The following is a 26,380-nucleotide window of genomic DNA, read 5'->3' as shown; positions in this document are numbered from 1 at the left end:
AAACAGCGAAGGATATTGAATACTCGTTCGCCACAATAAACGTGTACATGCAGTTCTAATACATCTCTTATTCGTTAAGATTAGTAAAGGCCTGCATGTTGATAGTCTGTATAAAAAAACATTGTATGTTCATATTTGGCCGTGTGGTAGAAGGAACGTCCATGAGGTGATTTTACTTTATATAATTATAGAATCTTTAATTTTAAAAGATGTATGGCTCGGTCTGTTTTTATGTTTTGTTGTAGTGAACAAGTCGACTAGTATCATTTTTTTCCTGATATGAACAGAGAACATTTGAAAGGCTTACAATATCATCTTATAAGCCGACTCTCCATATTTGCTTGAAGATGACGATCTTTACTTCAGATACACAGTAGCAGGGGGCGGAGCACCCCCCCCCCTCCGTCCCTGTGGGCACAGTCTACGTGACGGACGGGAGTTGTACGTGTCCTGAAGGCTAGCTTCCACCAGTCTGTACTCTGTTTGTACAAGGATCCAAAGCGTAACTAAACCGTTACAGTTTTAGATAAACCTGGTGACACGCTGCCTGTACATTCCGTGCCTCCTGCCCGGGGAGAGACGGACGGGGACCGGTCGGGGGGAGGGTCCGTCCGTGCCGCGAGCCCGTCTTGTTGACGTCCCGCTGTCACTGGCATGACGAGAGAACCCGAGTTGATGTCTGGTCCGCCGGCTAACACAAAACATTAGTGGATGTTAGAGCAACACAGTAATAAACAATCCGCCGCTTAATGTGTCTGTCCACATTCATCATTGGGTGCTCTCACTCCCTGTGCCCTTTTGGCCCGCGCTGGGCAGAAATACGCCGCCTGGAAACAATTTTCAAGCTATTCCCATCCCGCAGACCCCTTTTTAATCCCGCGCAAGGAATCAATTTGGTCCTGACGGCCTGGCAGGGCCAGCGCTGGCGGCCAATGATTATAAAATCAAATTTTCCCCAGTGTGCGGGTTTAATCGGCGAGGCGCGCGCCGTGGATTAGCGGGGCAGTAAACGTGCATATGAATTACTGCCCGTGGGATGGAACCTGGCTCTGTCCGACTGCCTACACACATAACTCTTACAGGCGGGGAGATACAACTTAAATCACGGAGAAACAGCGACCAACAAGATCCTCCTATTGGCTTCTTCCTAAAGGTCATGAAGAGACGGACTGCAGCGATACAAAGTAACAAAGGTGTCCTCCAAAAAATGGGAGGGGGGAGGTCGCACATTCAGCCTCCTCCCCTTTTAGACTTTTTGTATTAGGGCCAATTTTTTAGATTATCAAGTTTTCTTTTTAATAATTCCTTATATCTATCTACCATTTGCCAACTCAGACCAATATACTTATTTCTTTGTCGTACAACAGTAGCCTGGATGCCAGACCCCCAATCTCTGAAACATCTATCGTCTGATAGATATTTTACAGATTGAGGGTTTGGCATCTAGGCTACACAACAACAACTAGATGAAATACATTATATGTACAGGAATGACCATACATTTATCTATCTACTTATTCATCGCATTCAAGAAGATATAGTTAGTAAGTTACGAAAATCATGATATAAAGGTGTTGCGTCTTTTCATTTATTCTGTTTTCGTGCAATTCAAACGATCAAATAAATCCAATAAATATTCTATCCATTACATGAACGGACGGTTCTTCATAGTGTCATGAATATAAGAAAGGGTAATTAAAATTCCCATTTGTGGGGAGAGGATGATATGATAATTGGTTCATTAATTTCAAACCGCCAAATTAGCAGGTACCAGCCAACATATGGTCCGAATACATGTGGGTATTTGTCGAATAGTATAAAACCTACGGCAATACATTCTAGTCCAGCAAGTGACATTCCGAAATAATCAGTGGTTACAGGCCATACAGAACATTGGCTATTCAGGTAAAACCTGACGACGACAGCACACAGACAGTACTATGCTGTTTTCGACAGTTGTTGGACGTCAGTCGTGAACTTGATCGCCTTGAGGCACTTCTGAGTACTCCAGTATCTCCCGTCTTGTTTGGACACATGATTCAATTTGTAGCCGCCTTCTTCAAGTGAGGCTAAATTGTGTTTACAGACAGGCATTACTGGGCTTGACATGCTGGATGCCTTCGGGCTCTACGGCGGATACTGCAGTATCGCATCTCAGTCCGAAGTCTTATCGTATGGATCATCACGCTAAACTGAGGACGGGTCGCCCCAAACTCCCCACCAACAAAAGATGATCCCTGGAATGAAAAGGAATAAATTTTTGTTACATCCGCTGAATCTTATCGGCATGTATGGGTGTTCCGCTCTCTTGTGTCAGCGCTAAATTGTCATACTTACTCAGGACAAAAGGGGATGAGAGGGAAAATGAAAAAGGAATTATCTTTTTTTTTCAGACATCAGTTTTAACGTCATTATGCGCACCACACACATACATGTGCTGTAGCTCAGTAAGCTAATTAACACTCCTAAGCATGTTATTGTAATTAACTACTTAACAAGGCTACTCTAAAAACACGTATGGTTGTCTTTTGTGGCCGAGCTTGTTTGAAAATCAATAGATCAGAAGTGCTTCTCGGAATGTAAATAATTTATTCAACTCATTGCTTTTGTAACTGGCGTTCCAGGGATTCTGTAACTCCTCGGAGGGTTGTTTTGTGAGGTGCATGGTTTAAACGGCGGTGCCCGTGACTTCTAGGGGTTACATAGCTACATAGTGCAAACAGGACGCTTCCGATACAATTTAGATACGGGAGAGAAGCGGTCAAGAGAGAAGTTCGCGGCCCGCTGTGACCGCCAGGCGCGATATTTGGTGACAAGTTGCTAATGCCCGTCTCTCAGCCAGGAAACACGTCAGAATGTGTGCCGAGAGCGTTTTGGCAGAGGGGTACGAATTACTGTGAAAACATGAATCTTCTCCGCCCCCGGAAAGATATCTTTCTCGCTACAAGCGTGGATTTATTTGTCTAAGACTCTATGTGCTTTTCCTGCACACAAACCCGGGCTGGCGACCAGGAAAGAGCCTCATCTGGACATGGTCGCGTCCGGATTTCTCCCAGACCACAATATCAGGCTTTGCCGCCATGTGTATCGAAATATCCCACCTACCAAAGACGTGAGGACGGCCAGGAGCGGAGTGGTGAAATGTGGTCTGGGAGGATGACAGTCGGCTCTACTGATTAGGCGGGTGGAGTTGGGATCTCCGCCGCTCGGGAAGTCCTTACCGTGATGACCGAATGTGATTACATATCCGTCTGGGCTCAGCCGCGATGACAGAACAACCCGGAAACTTTTGGTTCCCACATCACATTATAATACTTATAAAAACCAACGACTGGGGTAGCGAAAATAAAAACACTATTACGCAACTTAACGCAATCACGTCACGTGTGCGTCGGTTGGCTTAAATCTCGAGCGCTCAGTCGAGAAAAAAAAAACTTCACTCGAGAAATGTGTAAAGAAAAGGTAACCGCTAAAAATTAAACGGGCCCTGATCATGCACTCATGCGAGAAATCACTTCCCCCATTCGCACCCGAGTCCGAATTGTCGGCGAGGCGCTGGCGAGGCGAGAGTAATTATTTCCCATCCGGCCTCCGCGGCTGGTGAGCAGGCCGCCTGCCCCAGGCACACTGTCACACATGCGCGCTGGGGCCGCACGGTGGCCCATTCCTCTGTCAGCTACGCTTGACTTCAGACCTCTGTGCGTCGCCTAGAGCTAGAACAGGAGACAGCCGCTCTCGGACCACCTTGGAGAGACGAGGTGCGCCGGGTCGCTCCGCCACAAGCTTGGATTACGTCCGTACAAACGTCGCAACCTCGACGTCAGGGAGCGTGAGGAGTTCTCAGCGGAGGGAGTACGGAGTGCGCGAGTCGCCACCGCCTGTCCGGGCCTGTACGGAAGGATTTGAATACTGCCGCCTAGCACGGATCGGGAGCAACCCCGCGTGTGCGAGCAGATCTATATGTTGCTCTCCTGAGAAAAAAAAGTGGACAGTTTGCGGGTGATTGACGTGTTTTGTGTTTATGGCCGCGGAGAATGGTCTCGTTCCTTTCCCCACTCGCCCTTCCGTCACGAGCAGAGGCATTACGTCCGAGTCGAGTTACGAATTAAAGCCGATTGTTTGGAGCTTGCTATTAATCTGAGCTGGATACGGGGGCTCGTGGAACAATTGGCAGGGACACTGGCGTCCCCCCAAGTTTGCAGGGTACGAGCTGGGAGCCAGCTGACCTGCTACATGCGGTAGGAACCCCGGCAGCGAGGGACGCGGGCTCTGAGGCGGTCTATCCACAGCCGGAGATAGCGCTATGCCTACCCTCAATGTCATCTTGGTGTTCCTGTTGTACGCGCTCGTGTCGACTTGTTCTGCTACAGCGAACCAGTGGCTGTAAGTTTGTACACGCCGTTCTCATTAACAAGCCTTTTGTGTGTATAGCTTTTCTATATCAATATCGTCCTCGTATTCTGTGACACATGTATGTACCCATGTCCAGCTTATGGTATTAATAACGATATTACTAGGGTCATCCTAGCCTGATTCCTAAGGGAGCTGACTTATCGTACGAGCAAAATACCAAACTAGATATGTGTGTGTGTGTATGTGTGTGTGTATGTATGTATGTATGTATGTTGTGGTTACAGACATGTATGTTGTAGTGTAGGGCCTATTTCTGTGGCCATCTGTGCTCGCCTTTCATCCTTCCCTCTGTGGTGCCGGTCCATCAGTTCTCGTCGCTCGGCGTGACCCGTGTCCCCTTCCCGCCCACAGGCGCGTCGCGGCCTCGGCGGTCAGCGTCAGGACGGAGGACGCCTGCGAGAAGCTGCACGGGCTCATCAGCCGACAGGTCCAGATATGCAAGCGCAACGTAGAAGTGATGGACAGTGTAAAGGAGGGGGCCCGCATGTCTATAGAAGAGTGCCAGTTCCAGTTTCGTCACCGCCGCTGGAACTGCAGCACACTCATCAACAGACGAGGCCCTGTGTTTGGAAAGGTCCTAGAAGAAGGTAAGTGTGACAAGCATTTACTTTTTACTATGTGTGTATGATGATACTAACGTTGATTAATCCAACCTGCATGCAGTTCCCTGTCAGCCCGCTAGCGATGCCATTTTCTTTTCCCTTCTTTTTTTCATTGTCCTTCTCCGTTAATTCCACTTAATCGTTCCGTAATCGAAGGCTCTCCCAAACATGTTGCTAGTTATGTCGGGGGGATTTTGTTGTCTCTCCGGCGTCTCTCCCGCCCTCCCCTCCGCATCTTTGCTGTTTGCCCTCGCTACATCGTGGCTGAAAACCGCTGGGTTCTCACCCTCAAGTGTTTGAGGAGCTGCTTGTGAAGTTCACTTGTCCGCGCTCCACTCCCGACTGTCTCCAGTGGAAGGAACCTCTTGCTGCAAGGATCGTGTGTGGACAGTCGATTGATCCACTCTTCCCCGACCACAAATGAACCAACTGGTTGCCCGGACACTACCAACCGAAAACATGTCGCTTTGTATCCCCATAATCTGCTAAGTCGTGCACTTAAACACAGACAGAATGTATACCAGGGATTACTTGCAATGGCAAGAGTACAACACATGCTACATTTATCAAATGATATAGGGCAGGCTAAGGTATTCCAGTTTCTCCTAAATTTGTCTCCGTAGAACGTTGTGTGGCGTTTCGGACGTGGCGGGTGATGCGGTCACACACACCGGCACTAATTTTGTGTTGACGTCCGCGTACTGACGGGTTGCCCTCCCTATTTAGTGGACCTCTAACCTCGTACTTCTCGGAGCCATTATTAGCCTCCACTCACGCCGGCCAGGCGCTGCAGCATGGCCCAGCCGCACTTGATAGTGGCCGTGGGGCGACACTTGACCGCCGAATCATTCATAACCCTTACCGCCACCAGAGAGCCAAGTGGCGGCTTGTCAGCCAGGAATGCTCGGCTGCCAGCCCTGTTTTTCATCCGCACAAATTCGCTTCTACTTCCTAAAACCTCGTCTCTTCAGTCCCGTGTATAATTGTACGGTTACAGGGTTTGTTTATATGTTTATTTATGTGTCTGTTCCTTCTTAAAATGTGGGATATGTGTGAGCTACTAGTGCAGGCGACTAGCGTGTGATTTAAGGACATGAACGTCACGCCGCTGTTCTGTTAAGTCTCACAATGTCAAGTTCACGAGTAGTCAGGTGTGACGTTAAATGTCACTCAGTGTTTGTTTTCGCTGCTCTTGCAGCACAATTTTGTCTCGGGAAACACAGATGGATACAAGTCCGTAGTGGGCCACCCTGTTGAGCCATGTGAAAAAGGAAATGTTCGCGGGGATTTGATTTCGCGGTAGGAAGAAAATGGAGTGTTCGTTGTTGCTTTAAGTTCGCGGTTGAAACAATATGGTCGGCGAGCAGGACAACTTTTCACGGTGGTTTTAAGTTCGCTGAGAAAATCGAGGTTACCGCGAAAACCGCGAACGTAAAACCGCGAACATTTCCCATTTTGCAGTTCTTCGATTCAGGACAATGAGCAATAATCACTGTACTAAATTCAAGGACAATTTTGTTTCTATGACTTTCCGAGAAGGTTCTGCTCTCGGTTCCGCTGTTTATTTGTTTGTGGTCATGATAAGGAAAATGTTTATCAATGGATCTCTGTGATTTTTAGCTCTTGGGTAGGTCTCTTGGCCAAAATAAGAAGTGATCTGATTTTGGGCCACATAGCGGCTTCTTTAAAACTGCAGGTGTTTCTTTCTATGACGACTGGTTATTGTTGCTGTGGTTATAAGTTTGTACTTCCTGTTTTCTAGGTACGAGGGAAGCTGCCTTCGTGCACTCCATCTCGGCAGCAGGCGTGGCTCACGCCGTGACCCGAGCGTGCAGCAGCGGGGAGCTGGAGCGGTGCGGCTGTGACCGGACCGTCAGGGGGACCAGTCCGGAGGGGTTCCAATGGGCAGGGTGCTCGGACAATGTCGCGTTCGGCTCCGCCTTCTCACAGACTTTCGTGGACGCGCGAGAGAGGGGGAGGGTCGCGGCGACCTCGAGTAGGGCCCTGATGAATCTGCACAACAATGAAGCCGGAAGGAGGGTGAGTTGTCTCGTGCTATTATGTCATACCTGGACAGGTAGTCCTGTCTGCGTGGATCTTCCTCATTCCAGGTGTTAGGGCTCTCTCATTGGCTACCATCTTTTTTTTTAAGGGGGGGGGGGGTCTTAGGAATGTCGTAGGCCTTTTCTTAAGGATGGCAACTCACACAAAAGCATTACATTCAGACCCGACATGTCCCTACTTGGAGTGCTCAGGTGATGAAACCATTAAGTTCTTAAAATAGTTCTTAAAATAGCCTCCAGCGTTCGTGGCACGACCAGGTGGTAGTCACAGTATCTTTCTATAGCGTAACTTCATACTGGGAAGAAATTAACTGTTGCATCTATGAAGACTATAAAGGTTTTAAGATACCCTCTATAGAAGACGTCTTTCTTTCCAGTCGATCAGCTTCGCTTGAAGACAAGATAGGATGAGTAAGGTGGAACAGGTATTAGTGTCTTAGCCCTTTTCCCACGCGAGTAAGGACAGGAGTTATTGCCTGGGGTGTTCTGAGTGTTCTCAGGCTTCACGGTGTGCCCTGCCCCGTAGGATTCTTCACGCGTAGTTGCAGATGGAAATTGGCGGTTACCTTGCAATTTATTTCAACTTCACTAGCTTGTCAGTGATAATAGTGTAAACAGCCGCTCTGTTCGGTGCGGATACTTGGCGGACTCGAGTCGGTTGCCTGGCGCGAAGTGCTCGCTCGTGTCGGTGACGTCTTGCAGTAAAGTAAACTTCGGCACTGCTGACTCCGGCCGCTTGAGACGCTGTGCGACTGTCTCCTTCCTTCTGCCAGTCTTCAGACATTGTAGGAACTAGGAAGCTTTCCCTTTTCCAGGATACTGCATGTTACTAGGAGTTACTGGGAATATGTGGTCAGGTCTATCGCCCCCGTTGTGAGAGCGCCGCAGTCGGTCAGACCGTAGACAACAGTGCGAATCTGTGCGACTGTTGGGGATTGTTCTACTTTGTTCAGAAGACTCGGGCTCTCTTTTGTTGTTGCTAAAGCCTCTATAGTGAAAGAAAAATTGCTTGAAAAGTGGTTTAGTGTGATCGAGAGATTGAATTAACTGCCGACACTGTAAGACTTCCCGTTGCTCGGAGGTTCGTATAAATCTGAAGAATTCGGTGCTAGTTTCTGCCTCACTGCTTGCTACCTAGATATTGTCCACCCTTGTTTACACTGCCTCTGTGTTCGGATGACAACCCAGCAAATGAGACGTTTTCGTTGGTTCTACTCTATCCGCTCAACTAATCCTAATCGAATTAAGGCTGTAGTATAGTAATCTACATGTGTCACACGGTGTGCTGGGAACGAGGTAGCCTTTTAGTTAGTTTAGCAAGCTGCTCAATAACAAGACTCGTTCCAGAGCTCATGACATTTGTAGAAGGTTGAAATGGCCTTTGTAACATTTACCCAGTGGCTAGAACAGACTGAATAACTGCTGATGTGGCGATCAGATATTTCAAACCGCGGAAGTTCAGGGTTGGAGAAACGCATCAATTTATCCGGGGGACAAACAACGTCAAGTGGTTGATGACGTCAACTTCGGCCGAAGAGTAGGTCACTGTGAGAAATCCATTATTTCTGACCGAAACTACTGCAAATACTCGTGCTGAAGTGTTCGGTTGCCAAAGCTTCTGAAGTAGCGCTTTGTTGAGCTGTGGACGAAAAGGGAAAACAGTCGGCTGTGGTTTACAAAGGACGTCGCGACAGTATTCTGAAATATTCATTTTGGGGTATATTTAAAGACTGCTGCATATATCTAGACGGGCAGTGGGCTATCTAAAAATAAGCCAGAAAACCGTACATTTCATTCACGACGATTTATAGCAAGAGGCATTTCTGTAGATCAGTGACCTTTAGAAAATCTTGATCTCCAAACAGACGTTGGGAGGGAAAATCGTAGCATTTTGGCGGACCCTTCAGTGTTCCTGACTTAACCAACCCTACCCACGGATTGGCAGTCAGAAAACGCTACGACTTTCCCTTGTAACGTTTGCTTGAAGATTAAAAGGTTTATGTATGTTGGGGTCTACTACCAAACAGTCTATAGTAAAAAGCTATAGCTTGTCCGTACGTTTGCAGCGCCCCCCTCCCACCCCGTCGCTTCTTGGAAACGCATCGTTACAGCAGGTGGCATCTTTAATACCAATTGAACTTTACGTTCCCTCATCTCACTGTAGTCGTGTGAAGTTCTAGTGTCTGTGTGGGATATACAGTCGGCTTTACACGTCGTTTAAGAGTTGCCAGACTGGTACAAACAACATTCCCCCGCCTAATGACTTAATTTTAAGGCACGGAGCTCCGGCATACTTACCGTGCCGACATGCTCTGTATAACGGCGCAGGCCGCCTGGGTATCAGGGAAAATATTCTCTCGGCCTGCGGGTAAAAATAGTCAAAATTAGCCCGATGGGACAGTCGTGAGGCCTGGAGGCAAGCAGGTCCATTTTTGTTTTACTTTCGTAGCCTGCTGTGCAGTTTTAACTATTACTTGTTGTTCTAAATCGTCCTGATATCAAAGTGAAACAGCGAATACACCAAATGAATTAGGGAAAGTCATTTGCAGACGAACTTTGATTAAAACAAAGTAGAAAAATACTAGCTAAAAACAAAATTGCACCTCCTCAGTATACCAACTCCAATCTGAATCTCCCCTATGTATATAAATATACGTCTGGCCTTTTGAGGCTAACGACATTTCAACGGTCCCATTGTTGTGCCGACAAAAATGACGCGGTGTGATATTTGCCCCAGAGGTGGGTTTTACCTGAATTGTGGAATTAAATCACTTTCGTGTTCAACAAATGCTACCTTTTTGTGAAAACAGCTCAACCCGTTCTCTTCAGAAGCCGCACAGCTCGGGTGAGTAATGCGGAGGAATGTTTCTGCTCATTCTTGTGAGTCGTTACCCGAAAGGCAATTCTTGAGGATTAAGTGCTATCTTCCCCCTGCATATCTACAGCGACAGTATCGCACAGCTATTTCTATCAAAAGCCTCCGAGCTTTCTCGGGGATTTGGGCGCGCTCAGTGGCCTCCGCGTCAAAACACGCACCGTTGGTGGAAAATTGTTAACGTTTCACCTGCGGTCACTGGTTCTAATCCCGGCAGCTTGGAGCGGCGCTTTGCTGTCTGTTTATTTTGTGGATCATGGAGTCCTGACGTGATGTGTCCCCAGTAAGAAGTCAGGAGTGTGGGCGGGGCGGACGGATAGTTAAGCATGATTAGAAACGTATCAGATGTTTTGGCTCGGGGCGAAACGTACCTGCACTGCACGCCTTACCAAAACAACAGACTACTCCAACTTAGGTCTAGTTACTTTTCCAAACAGCCTTGTTCACATGGACCTGTATAACATGTACCAACGCGAAAATTGACAATACAGAAGAGGCTGCAGAAGAGATTTGTATGATTTGTTATTGAGAGTTTTTGAGGGGACAACATAAAAGTGTCACGTTCTGTCCATTCGTTCATCTGTGTTGCTGTAAAAACTAGGCAACTGTGGCGATCTTTTCACATGCTGCCTCATCACCTCAAGTTAACGTTTGTTGCATGGCATAACGAAGTCGACTGATTCGGGGCATATTCTGTTCAGAAAACGAAATATCAGAATTATCATCCGGTACCCCGGCCAAATGCCTTGAACTAGAAATATTTACCTGTCGTCCTCATTTTTGTATGGTTGGTACTAAACCCTCTCGTTCCCATGTTTGTATCATTGGTTCTCAGTTCTATCTCTCTCGTCCCCATGATTGCATGATTTGTTCTATCTCTCTCGCAGTTCCCATGGTTACTAGACTACTCCCAATGCCGTGTCCTGTACGGCTCTGTTAGCAGGACTCCTCCCCCCCTCTTCTCTGTTCCCACGCAGACCTTATCTCCGTTATCAGTTCGGGTTGAGCTTCCTTTTAACTCTGCTGACCTGACCCCATCAGCCTACGTCACGGCTCTGCCCACGGAACCCCGGGTTCTATCGTTGTATAAAGAGATCTTGTCAAGGGCAATCCTTCTTAAGGTGGGCAACACCGGCCGTCCTTGGCTGCCAGAGGCAGACCCGAACACTTGATACACAGACTTAAAATGGAATCTTTGTTTGTAGTTAACAAAATAAAGCCCGAAACTGTATTATCAACGCGACATAATGTACAGCAAGGTCACGTGTTAGGCGTGAGTAGGTCATCATTCCTGATTAAGACCGAACGATTGGTCAACAATCATATTCATGTAAGAAAGAACATGAAAGGTTTTCACGTTTTCAAACCATTCCTTAGTCATACTACTTTCCTCTATGCAATAGTACTTTCGCAATAGATGCCTCTAAGTGTAATTCTATAAACCTTTACATAAATAGAAAAGTAGCAACTAAGTTGTCCTGACATAAACTTTATACACATATTAAGAAACATGCTGCCACTACACAAAGGGACGAAGAGATAGGTTGATTACTTGATTCATTCATTCTTTCATTTCTTCACACAATAGTTGCCTAAATAGCTGTCAAAGATCTATAACGTTATCATTAAAAGTATCGATCATCAAACCAGCTGTCACTTGTTGCATGTTTCTTACAAAGTGAGCTGATTCGACCATATCATACTCATGATACTGTAAAGCAACTTTTAAAAATGTTTACTCGGAAAGTAATACCCTCACACTTCCAATTTCTATCCAACCACGGTCCATTGTACAACCGAGTAGTGTTTACATCCTGTCAGAAGTTGTTTTGGGGCGTATTTCTCACAAAGACCCAGCAAAGCGGATTTCTAGCCGTAGAAACGCGTTCCACATTGGGAACCTGTGAGTTCGTATTTCTTGTTTGCCCCGTGTGTTCCCAGTGAGGCTAGTTATGCCACTATTTACACTGACCTTTTCGCCGGGCGGGTTTGCCTATCGGGACGTGTACATGATTTTCAAGGAACCCAGCTGTCACCTTCTGTGCTACTTAGCCTGGGAACCAGCTCATTAATCGATCGATGTGGTGCACAAAATATCCACATCCAGCTTGGGAAAGCGCCAGCTTGAACAGGAATTGGCCGGAGGCAACTTACGAGGCTAGATCGTACTGTCTGCCAGGTAGTTGCAATATGAGGTTGATGTTTTTATGTTCATTCATTTTCAGTTAATGTTCTTGTTTTATATGATGATAGCACTTTGAGATTTGAATTTTACCTTTTTAATATCATTATGTTTGACGTCGCATCTCAGCAGTAATCTCAAACCTGGCTTGCTGTTGATGCAAACAGTTGAGGCCTAGAAGCTGGCCTGCTATTCAGGCTATGTTTTTCTTGCAGCTTGTGACCTCAACCCTGGTCTGTTCTTGAGGCTAGTTCTTAAAGCATGTGACCTCAAACCTCGCCTTTTGTTGAGGTTAGTTGTTGCCACTTGTGACCTCAACCCTGACCTGCCGTTGGGCCTAGTTCTTGGCCTCAACCCTAGTCTGCTATTGAGGCTAGTTCTTGCAACATGTGGCCTCAAACCTGGCCTTCTTCTGAGGCTAGTTGCAGTGTTCTCACCAGAATTTTTTCACAGCATAGGGGTCAGGTACAGAAGACCAACTTTAGCGGTGCAAGTCTCGCGTGGAGTGCTGAAGACATGACCAGAGTAGGGAGTCCGGCATGTTCCCCCAGGAAAATTTGTAAATTCATGACCCAATGAGACATTATTTCATGCATTTTGAGGGATAAATTTTGCGAAGTAGAGTTTTTCCTCTGTCACAGCCTCATTCTAAAGCCAAATATGAACTTTTTATAAGATTTATGAAGGGTCACAAGGTTTGTCCCAGAAAGAAACACCCCTATGCTGGTTGAAACACAGCATAGGGGTCCAGATCACAGCATAGGGGGTCCAGATCACAGCATAGGGGGTCCAAATCACAGCATAGGGGGCCCCTATGCTGAAAAGGCCTGGCGAGAACACTGAGTTGTTACAGCTTATGGCCTCAGCCCTGGCTTGCTGCTGAGGCTTTGAGTTCTTGCAGCATGTGGCCTCAAACCTGGCCTTCTCTTGAGGCTACTTGTCACAGCTTATGGCCTCAACCCTGGCCTGCTGTTTTGAGGCTAGTTGTTGCAGCATGTGTCCTCAAACCTCGCCTGCTGAGGAGGCTAGTTCTCTCCCCACCGTTCGCAGCCTGCCCGAGCTGACGGAGATTGATGTGCGCGGATTTGGCAGTCCTCCTGGCGGGGGGACGCGCGACAGCTGCCGACCAGTCTGCGGGAAGCTTCGGCAAATCTTCAGCTAAGCTTTTTATCACACCGTGGCATTAATAGAACATAGCAGGGAAGGAACTGCTCGTCAAAACACAGACATTGCCGGCAGACTTGTACGGAATATGATATGAAATATTACATTATGTTGTATTATAATTAGATATATGAAATGAATATGTACTTCTGAAGATGCATATGAACCCTAACAACTACTTTTGATTCAAGTAAACAAAGATTTTTCACGAGGACTGAAAATAGAATATTTCATAATCAGAAACTGGAAGTGATTAACAATTATGTAATATGATAGGCTTGAGTTGGATATCATACGATTCCTCAATTTACTTTTCGTTTTGGTCATTATATAAGAAATCTTTGTGCCACACAAGAAGGTTTTATAAAATATTATTTTCGGTTACCAAAAGCTGTGATGAAACACTTACGAACAGTAAAAAAGAAAACTTGTGTCCTGTCATTCTCAAATGATCCAAAGATAGCACATATAAAAGACTGTTCTTTTTGCACGGTATTTTCTCGCAGTGGCAACCTTAATCCCGTGTGTGTTGTTCATCCGTAAGTTTGTTTGATAAACATTTGGACACTTCTATAAAGAAACCTTTCTGTTGGACCCAAACAAGTTATTCATTCCATAAAACGCCCCACCATTAGGTGACAGAAGAGATGACTCGTTATGTTGAGGTAGAACAGGTTGTTACCTTTGACATTTGAGATGTCTTCTGCCATTGTTAAGCTAAATCGATGGTCGTTAAGCGAAGATGATCCTGTTTTCAGCACGATCCCTGTACGATATCGTTTAGCAAACGTGCTTGTTAGTTTCGGTCGGTACGATCCCTATACCTCGATACCTTTGTCAACGAATGTTCTTGCTATGAAATTAGTAAGCATATTAGTCTCAGTGTAGTCTAATGATATGTTATCATTTGGCAAACGTTTTTGATTTCCGTTTAGTCCCCTGTTCTCTGGCAGACGTTCGTAGTTTATGTGTGGTCCCCATGTAAAGCCTATGACCTGTATGTAACGTTACTGTATGATGTATTGCGGGGATGGGTACAGAGGAACCCACACCAAAGCCTGATGGTGAAAGAAACTTTTAGGCTGCGATGACAGAACTCATGACTCAGGTTTCGTGCATGATCTGGCTAGAAGTTCTCATGTAGGCTCTGGCTTCTTGCCTGCCTCCTACAAGCTTAGTGCTCTTGTTCTCGCTATACAAATGTAGTTGGGACTCCCACCGTTTGCCTTGGGTTTCTGAAACTAAAAATGGCCAAACAACTTGTGATTAATTTCTGAACGATTTTATCATCGCTGCTGACTACGTCTTTCTGTATTGTCAATGTCAGGTATGCCTTGTTTAACCTTGAGTTGAAAATGACCCCAAAATATAGAAACCTTGCCAACTTCGGGATTTTCTCAACGCCTGTTGGCCTCGCCAATTAATTTCGACGTGTTGCACATCTATATATATGTATACGGATCCACCTTGTGTAGCAGAGTTAGACGTATGTTCAGAGTGCGAGCCTGACTTGGCGTGTATGTAAGGGGTGACAGCAGGTTCCCCTGTGTCAGGTAGTGGGCTGTCTCCTGGCCCTGACGTTAGCCAGGACCTCCGTGTGACGGGAATGTCGGTCCGGAGTTCCTGGCTGCGATGTCTGCTACTGGGCGCGAGTCTTATCGCTAATTAAAGACCCCATGCCTTACTTTTTACCTCCGGGAAGGGGGCTGTGTTTGTACAAGCGTTTGTTGGCATTTTTTAACAGGACAATTGTCTCATTGACGATAAATTAATTTTTCGGGGTTAGGCATGGGCTAACAAGTCATAAAATTTGGGGAAATCTGGATTCTGATTCCAGTCATTTTAAAGGCTCAATATATAATGAAATAAGGTCAATTTCAACATCTTACTTTGTTACATCGTGTTAACTGACGTTTGCTATCAGAAGCATGCAAACAGGCCTTGGGTTCAGCAGAGGAGAAGGATTATCAAGATTCTAAACAAAAACATGGGTACCGTTAGGTAAACTGGTGGGTCTGCGGCCTGGGTACACTGGGGTGGGGGAGTAATTCTTCCGGCTACCTTACCCCCAGTAGCCAATAGCCGTTCGTCTCAGGTAGACAAATATCTTTGGTATGTGAGGACAGTTTTCTTTGGCTGAATTGTATCATATCTCGGAGTAACTTTGCGCAAGCGATGCTCTTTATCGCACCCCTACTCCGGCGGGCGAAACTGGACCCGCGCGGAAGGATTACAAGTTGAAGTGATCTGGACTCGCTACTTCACCGCTCCGTGCTCCGGACGACAGAACCTCAGGGTCGACGTGACGGAAACACAGATATATCTCTCTCCGCAGAATTCCAGCAGACATTGACACTACGGGGAAAATACCGGCCCATCAAACTGAGAAGTGTCGGGGCGGTTGGCCATGTTGGTGGTCTGACAATCTTGTTCAGAGTACGGTTCAACAGGGTGACGCTGTGTCGTCAAGTATTTTCTATAGCACCAACGATGCGTTTATTTTATCACAACCAAAGTCAAGGTTATTCATAACGTTCATTCTGTCGTTTTTGGATCCAATAAAAAGTTCGTCTAATCTTTTGAAAACTTAATTAAACTCATCAATTGTTATATTGCCATTTCATCGTCAATTGAATTGTTTTTAATATTGGTCTTTGTTCTGATGCAAGTGTTACATTTTCGTGCTTCTTTTTTTCGGTTTATTTTGATATTTTTAGTTTGTTACATATCATCTTTGATAATCTTGCCTGCATAACAAATCAGATATAACGTTATTGTATTTTTGACAAATGAAAAATGCAATGTAATATTTAGGTTAAAGGTTTTCGACTGTTTTCGTGTGCGGTACCAAGTCAAGTGCCTCCTTGACACCGGTGACCTATGACCCGAATACGTCACGGTCACGGCCACAGACGACGTGAAAGGCGCCTGTCAATCACCGTATGACGTGACACATGGCAGCCCCTGCCGCAATCCGAGTCCACCCAGCTATGCCCATGTTGTGAGACGGATTCCAGCTCCTCTGGTAGCGCGAGTCCCCAGTGTTTAGCTACATGCTATGCCTCTTGACCGGGGCGGCAGGTTTTCTCTCTCAGGAATTCTTTATTTCAGCATTTACATCCAGCCTTTACATCCCGCAACAGCCCGGCCAAGCTGGCAACATGTACGGTACATAGGTCTCCTCGCCTTAGCAGCTTGGAGAAACGCTAGAAATGGAAAAAACAAATTAATCCACAATGTGTGCAAGAAGTAGAATAAGAATAGAACATTATTGCGCAAACGGTAAGTTGTGTAGGCTACAAGGACGGTAATTGTGCACTGATACAACCCATTACATTTACTTTACTAATGAACAGTCCAAAAAAAATCTTAATCTAATATATCAAATATGTTTATAGTTATAACATATATTTAGAAATTTATATTAAAACATGATACATGATATGCTGAAGGTAACACAAAGTAGGTTACTTAATACAAATAACAATACATTTACGTGTTGTATGTTTATGAATTGACCTTCATACACGTTTCAGGATATGGGACAGAGCATGAATATTTTGAACATATCGTATTATGGAGCACTCGTTTACATACTTTGACAACCAGGGCACTACAGAGCCTGATGGAACTGACGTCATGGTGAGGTGATAATTTAGAATCAATTAATTAATTATGGGGTGTGTTATCATCCCGGGGGTCTAGGAGAAGAAGCATCTGTGGGTCAGAATGTATGGCGTAGTGGTCTGTGCCGAGTTAGCCTCGAAAACAGCCACAGTCAATGCCTGAGGGCGATAACTACTAGTACTGATGTTTGTCACGATGCAGAGAACTATCGACTGGCTGATGAATGTATGGCGTAGTGATTTGGGCCGAGTTAGCCTCGAAAACAGCCACGCTGCTGCCACAGTCAATGCGTGAGGGCGATAACTACTGATGTTTGTCACGATGCAGAAGATTTTCGACTGGCTGATGAATGTATGGCGTAGTGATCTGGGTCGAGATAGACGCGAAATAGCCACCGTCAATGCGTGAGTGCGATAACTATGATACGCTGATGTTTGTCATAATGCAGGCATCTTTGACAGGAACGGAACTCGAAAGGAAGACTGGTATCAACATGGTCTCTTGGAATGAACAACAAAATTCATAAATGTAACATCATTCCGTGATTGGATAATGTTTGTGATGACAGAGCAAGCCTTTAGCTGCACATTGTAAAAACTACTGGTATTGCTTATTTGCTAACGTGCCAAATGACCCGAAGTCTATCCTTAATGTTAACATTCTCCTCCATATTGTGCTTGCACCGTCGAGGATTCTGCCAGATTGCAAGGTTTTCTGATTTTTGATTTTATGATATTACCCATCCTTTTTTGCCCCAAATGTCTAGTAAGTTTATACGAAGACAAGACTGTATGACAGTTTCTATGTATTTTGTCTAAGCAGGGGCGTCTGTTGCAGGCCAGTCTCGCCCTGTTTATGTAGCTCAACTAAACATAACCGAGTGGCATAAACACACATGTAGTACACAGAGCCATACAAGCTTTATCGGAAAATGTATAAACCTGCTTTTCTCTATGAATATGTGCTACAAACTATCGCATGACGTTTAAAGTTAGCAAGTTTGAGGTATACTAAGTTCTCGAGCCCAAGGTAGTTGTTGTCATCACAAGAAGTGCCCAGATCTTGTTGAACATGTGTGTTGTCAACACAAACTGGGTGAGTTCCTCGAGGTATTGTGTCTATGGAAACGTCAGGACTTAGGACCATGTTGTTTGTTGGTGGGCTCATTCTGCAGTACCACAGTAAACCCCTAGGAGGCCCAATATCAAGCTTCATCTCCATTTTCCCTACCGACAAATAGCATACGGATCCATCTACAGCTTCTCGAGATACGCTATCTACAAACACACACACACACACACAATGCAAACATATAAATAACGATTTTCTGGGGCAACCAACTAACCGAAAAACATAACAATGTAACGCTGGGATTCTAACAAATATAGTAACGACTGTAGTTCCAAAGATAGCCTCTAGGGTCTATGCAATCGTTCTTGAGTCAAGCCTACGGGCATGCTAAAGTTATATAACGTTAACGTTACTAAACACATGAGTATGCTAGTTGCGTGACGAACACATGTTACCTAATAACGGCAACATGCCCTGGATCTATTTGATAAGAAGTAGTTTATGATAAGGAACGTTCCAAAGGGATTGATGAATATTTGCTGTGGATGCTTTCCGCGATGGTGGACCCATAAGTAGAAAGAGAATCGATAACAGTCATCATTTTACACAAGATACGAGATATCTATCAATATCTATCATTTTATACAAGCTACAATATATCTATCAACGTCTACCCTCAAAGAAAATCTAATTATTTACGTCTCATTAAAAATGAAGCAGCAAAGGTCTGCATTTTCAGTCTCAGACTGTCGTGGTAACTTATAATTTGCTGAACATGCTAACGCATAAAGAAGTGTAAATGTTAGAAGCTATATTGTTAGCATCAAATTACCGCATACAGTTTATAGTTCTAGCTCTAGTACTATGCTGTGTGTATCATAATTACCATGATGTGACATATGATATGTTTGTTTTGGCGTCACTTTTCTTAGATGTCATCTCCCTAATCTATTTATTTTTGGAGCGTGAGTGGATTAAAAACTAAGCTGAATAATTGCCCTGTGTTCGCTATTTATCTAACCAAGTAGATAAGTGGTCGTCGCGTTTATGATATGGCTGGTACGTCTGGACTCTTGGGGCGTCCCGACCGGTGGAAGGTCTGGCATTCCCAGCCAATTTGCATTTTAAGTGCACTTGAAACACTACACTTTCATGTCCTGGTGGTGGTATGCCGAGAGCACTACGCGTAGCAGAGTAACATTCCGCGATGCGTTAGCTTCGTACAACAGGCATAGCGGTGGGAGCAGATTTTCAAAAGAAACGTCATATACAGTCCTGTTGCCAAGTGTCCCCTTTCACATGAATGTAGGAAAGACTATAACCTCGATACACCGTACGCTATTTGGTTGTTAACTGACAGAATACGATGTTGTACAACGCCCCTTTAAGTTGTCTGCAGCGAGACTATTGATCTGGTAACTTGATTCCTTTTCCCGCTGCGGAGCGGTGCCGTTGATTGGCTGACATGTATACCTCAGGTTCAGCCGTGATTGACAGCAGAACCGGACGACCCATGCCCATTTTAGAAGTCAGACTGAATCACATGCCTGTTACTACTTCTCTTGAGGTACTGCCAAGTCGGGCCAGACTGTAAGAATGTCCGTGTACCATTCTCTGTCCACGGCCTTTATTTTAGGGCTTGTTAACTACATACAAGCCATTGCTTACTTGCTGTGTTCCTAGAGGTCGTTTGGGAGCTTTAAGTGCCAGGAGTACGGAGGGTGCTCACTGGTAGCACAGACACCAGTGTTTGTCCACTTACAATGTTTGACAGCTTCTAATGAAGCGCCACTTCGAGACGTCACACGTCTCCTTGAGCTAACACCGCCCGAGCCTCACAATTCTTGAGTGTCTCAAACACTTCAACCAACTGTTTGCTAAACGGACGAAGAGACCGTGATGGTCTTCGGGTACTGATAGCCTGAATGAGTACACCGAGCAGAGTTCCAATAAAGGGGTACTCCGCAGTCGCATAGTTTTACCACAAGTATATCCGAGTTGACAACCTTCAAGATGATTTACTTTAATCGTCGACAACAAACGCCTCGTAGATGCCAGGAGCCTTACACGTCTTTAGATAAGGAAGACCAGAAATTTTGTGCTGATATATTCCGTTGTTCTTGGATGAAGCATCTTCTCAGAGTCGTTATGTTTTTCCTTTTTTGTCAAAAACAACAACAACATAGGTTTGGACAATTCACAGACGGCAAATTCCTTATATGTGGTTTTTGGTGAGAACCTACTCATCCATGGATACTTAGATGTCTGTTCATTTGATGAGTACTGGTCATGGATACTAAAAGTTCAACATATCCTTTGCTATCACGCTTCTCTTTCTATATATTTTGTTTCAAGCTTTGAGGCTGCTACGAGCGACGCTTAAGCATCAAGAAAAGTACAACAATGTAAAAGTGATCTGCAACGAACAAAATGGTGATGGAGTGATTTAATTGCACCTGTTAATTTGATACAATGGCCCGAGCTAGATTCCATTTGGTCCTAATTTCCCCAAGGCCAGAAGGGCGTCTGCTGCCTATTACCGTATGCATACGCCTCATTCATTTACATTACATTAGATTAACTTGTCCTGAATACTTTTCCATCACTGAACTGAGGTATAGAAAAATCATACTACTTTATGAATTGCCTTTAAATGGAAAGGAAGACATGTAGCTAAGTCTAAGATACTATGTGACCAGAAATGAAACAAGCGTAAAGATAAAATACACATAAAACAAGACTTTAAGGAGAAGGAGAACTAACCTAGAATTTGCTACAGCGATAAATGAGTAAATAAATAAATGGTTTAATCAACAAACCATTATCTCTCTCTCTCTCTCTCTCTAGATCTCTTTCCCTCTCTCTACAGTTCAATTAATTGCAAGGTATATGAAGGTAACCGATCACTAGTAGTTAATGGAGAAATTCAAACTAAATTTGGGCAAATATTTCTTATTGCAGCATCACACTGGTTGAAGACTGATTTTTAGGGGGCTAATGTTATGTTATGTTATGTTATGATATGTTATGTTATGATATGCTATGTTATGTTATGTTATGTTATGTTACGTTATGTTAGCTCAAGGAGGTTTAGATCAATCTAATAAGTTTCATTTAAACCTCCTTGGTTATCCCGTAGACGTACGACCACGTTGTTTAGAAGTCAGACTGAATCACATGCAGCCTCAGCCCTGTAGTAGTCATGTCCCAGGTGATCACGCTTAGCGCGCGGGGATTAGCCTTTGTTTAATTTCCTGTGGTTAACAGGATCTTCACGTTAGGAGTTGGTTCTGGTGGCGACTCTGAAGGTCTCACCTCAGATCGGGTTGCCGCCCGAGGATGGACAAGCCTGTTTATTTTCACAGTAACGTGGTAGTGTTGTTCCTGGTTAGTAAGCGGCTCTGATCGACCATCATTACTTCTGACAGCGGTGTGCAAGTAGAGAACATGAAAGTATTACGCGACTTATACTACAGCATTTGTACATGATGCAATGGCACGATGACGGCTATACGCCTGGAGATCATATTCTATTATTGTGATCGCCCCTACTTTGAGAACAGTTAGTAATGTTGACAAATGATAACAACGTCTATAAAGCTTGGTACGTGTCCTGTAACCGCAACTTGTGAGTATATTTCTGCGTTGGTAACAGTCTGGCTTGTTTCCAGTTATATGTGCTCCGACAGCAACGGAGACAGGCAGAAATCCTAGATATATCATCAACTTGCTAAAGGTGCTCATTCATATTTAGGATACGGAAATATCATAGTAGTTTGTGATATCTGCAACTGGCTGTGAAACATGTTGTTCATGGCGTGCAATCGACTGTAAATTGCAGCGTTACCAAGTTACTAGTAGTAGAAGCGTCTGGCTTCGTCCCAATCTCATTTGGTCCAACAGGAAGTCGTAAAGGTTTTCTGGCTGCTTCACACTCTAACCCGAGAGGGTCAGCCGCAGGCAGGAAAGCACTTCGATTTTGCCTCCCAATGCCTGATTAGAAATAGTTGTATGTTATAATGTTGTGAAGTAAGGTCAGTTGAGCTGGGTCTAGTTGAGCAGCAGTACGCCGGAAGCAGGCGGTGGTCTGACTTCACCATTGACAAATGTGTTTCTGGTCCTGGATAACATTGTCGATGAGTGTCGTGTCGGGAATTCTGTAGAATATCCTCATGAGACCAAGGTTTTCTTTGTTGTGATTGGTAGTTTAGGTCGATGTAGAGGACCAGATGTCCAGGAGCAGACTTCTCCGTTCAGCAACGAACAAAGCACAGTCAAACTTCAAAGGTTCGAACACTGTGACCAGATCTAAATTCACCAGACTTGGTAGTCACACAAGGTCGATTCTTCTGCGTTGAAAACGCCACCAATCATGGTTCAAATGGACGCATATTCCTCACTAGAAGCTTTAACATGGCCTTAGAATAGCCGTCAAAACGGCTTACTGTAGTTAATTGTGTTCAAGTTGAGTGAATTGGTGTTGGTTAAGGAGATGGTGGGTGGCTTTTGTGTCTTTTTGCAATTTCTTGGTCTGCTGATGTGCTACGAAACAAACGCCTTGTTTTTTGTAGTACATGCTAGAATAGCGAACGTTGCACTTTTGCCTGCCGACAAAGTCCTTAATGTTAAGTATGTCAGGGGAGTAACTGCAATGCTTTGCTTTAATTAACAGCTTCAGAAGCAGCGTCACCGCGTCTAAAACCCTTGCAAGACGGCGCCACGTCTCTACGCACTGGCCACAAGAGAAATTACATCTACTTATTACAATATTGGCTTAATAGACTTGGCACCTAATGAATTAAGGGTAGAAGGGCCAATTTAATCACCTAAGGTAAAATTGTCCACTGGTGCCCCTGGGAATGTCATCGACTACATATGAAACTGCCATTCCCGGGTCAACGGCTCAAAGCCTCAGGATTATAAAAAGAAGTTAACTGCAATATTACGCAAATGCAGATTTGAGCTGTAGTGTACTGGTTGTGCCAATGTTGTTGTTATTTTATAATACCTGTTTTATGTCGATCTTAATAATAATTGGGACCCGGTATCTTAACTATAAAAACGGCGTTGAAATGTTTGTTGTTGTGGTGGTTGTATTGTTAAACAATCTATAGCAGCACACAAAAAGACCAATATCAACATCATGTGTACAAATCATATTTCTGAATTTTTCCAATAACTAAAGAATGTAACCGAAAGGCAGGTAGATCTGACTTACAAACGTCTGTACGTACGTATGTAGCTAGTACAGTCATCTTCATTTCGTTTCGCTTACAGTAGAAAAACGATAGCGATACTGAAGGTCTGAGAGATCAACTTTTATGTGTGTGAACCGCAGCAGTAGCGCTTACAGGAAGTAATTAATTGCCTTCTTGTAGCGGGTGATTATTTTGTAAGTACGTGAGCCGCAGTGATGGATAAGAGGATGGGGGAGACGCCATTTTCTGTCGGGCCGCGCGCCAGCCTGGCGTCCGGCTTCATTAGTCCGGAGAAGTTACGGCAATTGGACTAACGCCTCCAGGAGCCAGACAGTCATTACAGCTTTATATGCACCGATAATGAAGCCGTAGGGCCGACTTATCCTCACTCCGGTCGATAAAACTGTAGCCATCCTAAATTGTTTCGTCGCATCATTACGTCAATCAAAAAGCCGCATGGCACCTCATCGAACTACTGTAGCAGGTCAAGCTGTGGTCACAATGAGTCTTGATATGTTCCACAAACCTTTACAGTTTTTACCAGTGAAACTATTTTTTCTCTTCCGTCCAGTAGATTTTACGACACTTGACAATAAACCGGCATTCTTGATCTAGGATAAGTAGCTTGCTCTTTGTAACAGAATCTTGGTGTTCTTTTCCTGAAAACCACAATATCTATGTTGATTAGGTGTATGCAATGAATGACCTATCGTTGTTGACATTAGTTTTTTCTCTCCCTCCCCAGAACCTAGTGGACCACATGAAGACGGAGTGTAAGTGTCACGGCGTCTCGGGATCCTGCGAGCTGAAGACGTGCTGGCGGGCCATGCCGCCGTTCCGGGAAGTCGGGGCGAGGCTCAAGGAGAAATTCGACGGCGCCACCGAGGTGCAACAGAAAAAGATCGGCAGTAGGAGAGAACTCGTGCCGCTCAATTCTGACTTCAAACCGCACTCGAGCTCCGACCTGGTGTATCTGGATGCTTCCCCAGACTTTTGCGTGCGGGACACCAAGGTGGGGTCGATGGGGACAGTCGGGAGGGTGTGCAACAAGACTTCCAAGGCCATCGATGGCTGCGAACTTCTGTGCTGCGGGAGAGGGTACAACACCCACACCCGAGAAGTAGTGGAGAGATGTAGTTGCAAGTTCCATTGGTGTTGCTATGTCAAGTGCAAAACGTGTAGAAGGACAGTGGAGGTGCACACGTGCAAGTGATGAACGTTCTCCTTCAAGTGCGCAGACTCGGTGCTGGTAACATCCGGGTGTTTCCAATATGGCTGCCCTCACGTGACCTGGATGTGTCCAATATGGCTGCCATGACGTGCAAGAGCAACTGATATGAGACAGAAGATACAGGTTCTGATATTGTGCAAATGATATATGTAAATAGACAACCTGGCACTTCACAGGAAGCGATCTTCATCATTTGGTTAGTAACAGAGATTTATTTGTGGAAAATAAAGGCTCCCGCCAAGCCCCAAGTGACTGGTGACAGAGACAACACCAACAGGAGGAAAACGTCTCTGAAGAAGGCCACGTCTTCGCATTGTTTGTGTCTGTAAATTTGTTGTCGAAATAACGTTAGAACTACGACATATCGCACCTTACTGCTTATATTTTTATATTGGGAGCCAAGCCTAAAAGAATATCCTAACTTATTTGTTCATGTAGATGTTTTAACCTTGGTAATATGCCGCAAGTTGTGTTATGTATGTTCGCCGGCCAGTGTAGCTAAGGTAATTTCGAGGATATGTAGTTGTTGAACCCGTCAGGTCTACGGGATGTGTGTTCGAAGTATCGCCTCGATGCCGTTTGCAGAACCTGCAAAGCGCCATAAGAAGTCTAAGGAATGTACATTTTGTAAATATATAGGCCTAGCTGGCCGTCAGAGGAAAGATTGTTCGAGAATATAGGAGACGTAAGTAGTAGATGTGCTTAAGAAGAGAGAAAATAGTTGTGTGTGGGAGGGAACAAGTTCAGTGTTAAAAACCGTTTCTAGGAAAGTTCTGAGTAAGAAGCTACCTCTCTGTCTTCTTGAAGGAAAGTTTGGCGTGAATTTTCCATACTGGTGTATACATTCTTCTAGACGTTATCTTACATTTGAACCTACCAAGCATAGTTACTGTATCTCCATACTTAAGTATAAGCTGCCAGGTGGAAAGCTAACTGTTATTATAAAGCGTGTAAGGGCAGTTCATCTATCAACGGTTACCTGATGTATATTTTCATTCACCACAATTGAATGGTTCTTCTTTATAACGTTCTTTTCAAACGCAAAGTCCCAGAATTTCGCAACGCTTCTCTTTACTGAAATTAATTTATTCAAATAAAATTATTTCATTCAAAACGCCACTAGATATAGTGCAGTTAAGATTTTAAAACGTAGTGAAATAGGCTTAGACATGATATTCATTGTCAAGGAGGAAAACAGACCGTCAACAGTGATGTTGTTCTATCTCGTCATATATGAATATATAGATCTATATATACCGCCATGTTACAGCGCCCAGAGTGTAAAAGTAAAGTGTCTCTTGCCTCTTCTTACGTATCAGTCTGGTATATTTGTCTTCATTGGAAAGTATTAATTTTTCATACTGAAGTGTGTGTAAGCTTGTGCTTACTACTGTGGATTTGTAAGGTTTTGGCAAGGGTCAGTCGGGTAGCAGGTGTTCGGAAATACAACCTCATAAGGATATGTTTATCCGACGAAAAGCATAGGAAGCTGTAGAGTGTTTGAAAGTGACGTCACGGTAGCCATGTTGGCGAGTTAAACCTAGAAAATCATAGCTATGGATATGCATGTATTTACGTCATACTTTGTTAAAATGACTGTGATTACATATAAAATAAACTTTCCGCGCAACTTCCGGGTTTAATCATCCAACATGGCGGAATGTACTGACGTCATAATCACGTGAGCGCAAATATCTATACAATATCAATGCCATTGACCCCGCCAGTTCTTCAACAACGCCCAAAATATCAATAAACCATGGGCACCCTTAGAGTGTTTACCAAAGATTCTACCATGCCCATAGGACTTCTTGGAATCCTCCGTAAAGTAGGGTGTTCATCATGAGAACCTCTTGTGTCAACTCTTACAACTACTTTACACCCGTATCAACCCAAGTAGCCGGAGATCAAGCCTTACTACGCGCCTTAAGAGACGCAGACTTGTTCACACCGT

General features: G+C 44.6%; 1 protein-coding gene across 1 annotated transcript; it reads left to right on the top strand.

Annotated features, from left to right (window-relative positions):
• Window positions 1–3,661: 3,661 nt before the first annotated feature.
• On the top strand, window positions 3,662–25,737 carry LOC136443163 (protein Wnt-4-like). The gene is made up of 4 exons (XM_066440283.1): window positions 3,662–4,383; window positions 4,765–5,000; window positions 6,778–7,055; window positions 23,941–25,737. Exons 1-4 carry the CDS (start codon window positions 4,304–4,306, stop codon window positions 24,406–24,408), a joined length of 1,062 nt encoding a protein of 353 aa, XP_066296380.1. The 5' UTR covers window positions 3,662–4,303; the 3' UTR covers window positions 24,409–25,737.
• Window positions 25,738–26,380: the final 643 nt, after the last annotated feature.

Source organism: Branchiostoma lanceolatum, chromosome 10, assembly GCF_035083965.1.
Source record: "Branchiostoma lanceolatum isolate klBraLanc5 chromosome 10, klBraLanc5.hap2, whole genome shotgun sequence".
Taxonomy (NCBI): Eukaryota; Metazoa; Chordata; class Leptocardii; order Amphioxiformes; family Branchiostomatidae; genus Branchiostoma; species Branchiostoma lanceolatum.
This window is presented reverse-complemented; position numbering and strand designations above follow the sequence as displayed.

What these genes read in the sequence shown, in the direction of transcription:
- LOC136443163 (XM_066440283.1), top strand. Translation starts at nt 4,304, where the DNA reads ATGCCTACCCTCAATGTCATCTTGGTGTTCCTGTTGTACGCGCTCGTG. An exon ending in TGGAAAGGTCCTAGAAGAAG is followed by an intron (nt 5,001 to 6,777) that starts GTAAGTGTGACA and finishes CCTGTTTTCTAG; the next exon opens with GTACGAGGGAAGCTGCCTTC. An exon ending in ACAATGAAGCCGGAAGGAGG is followed by an intron (nt 7,056 to 23,940) that starts GTGAGTTGTCTC and finishes CTCCCTCCCCAG; the next exon opens with AACCTAGTGGACCACATGAA.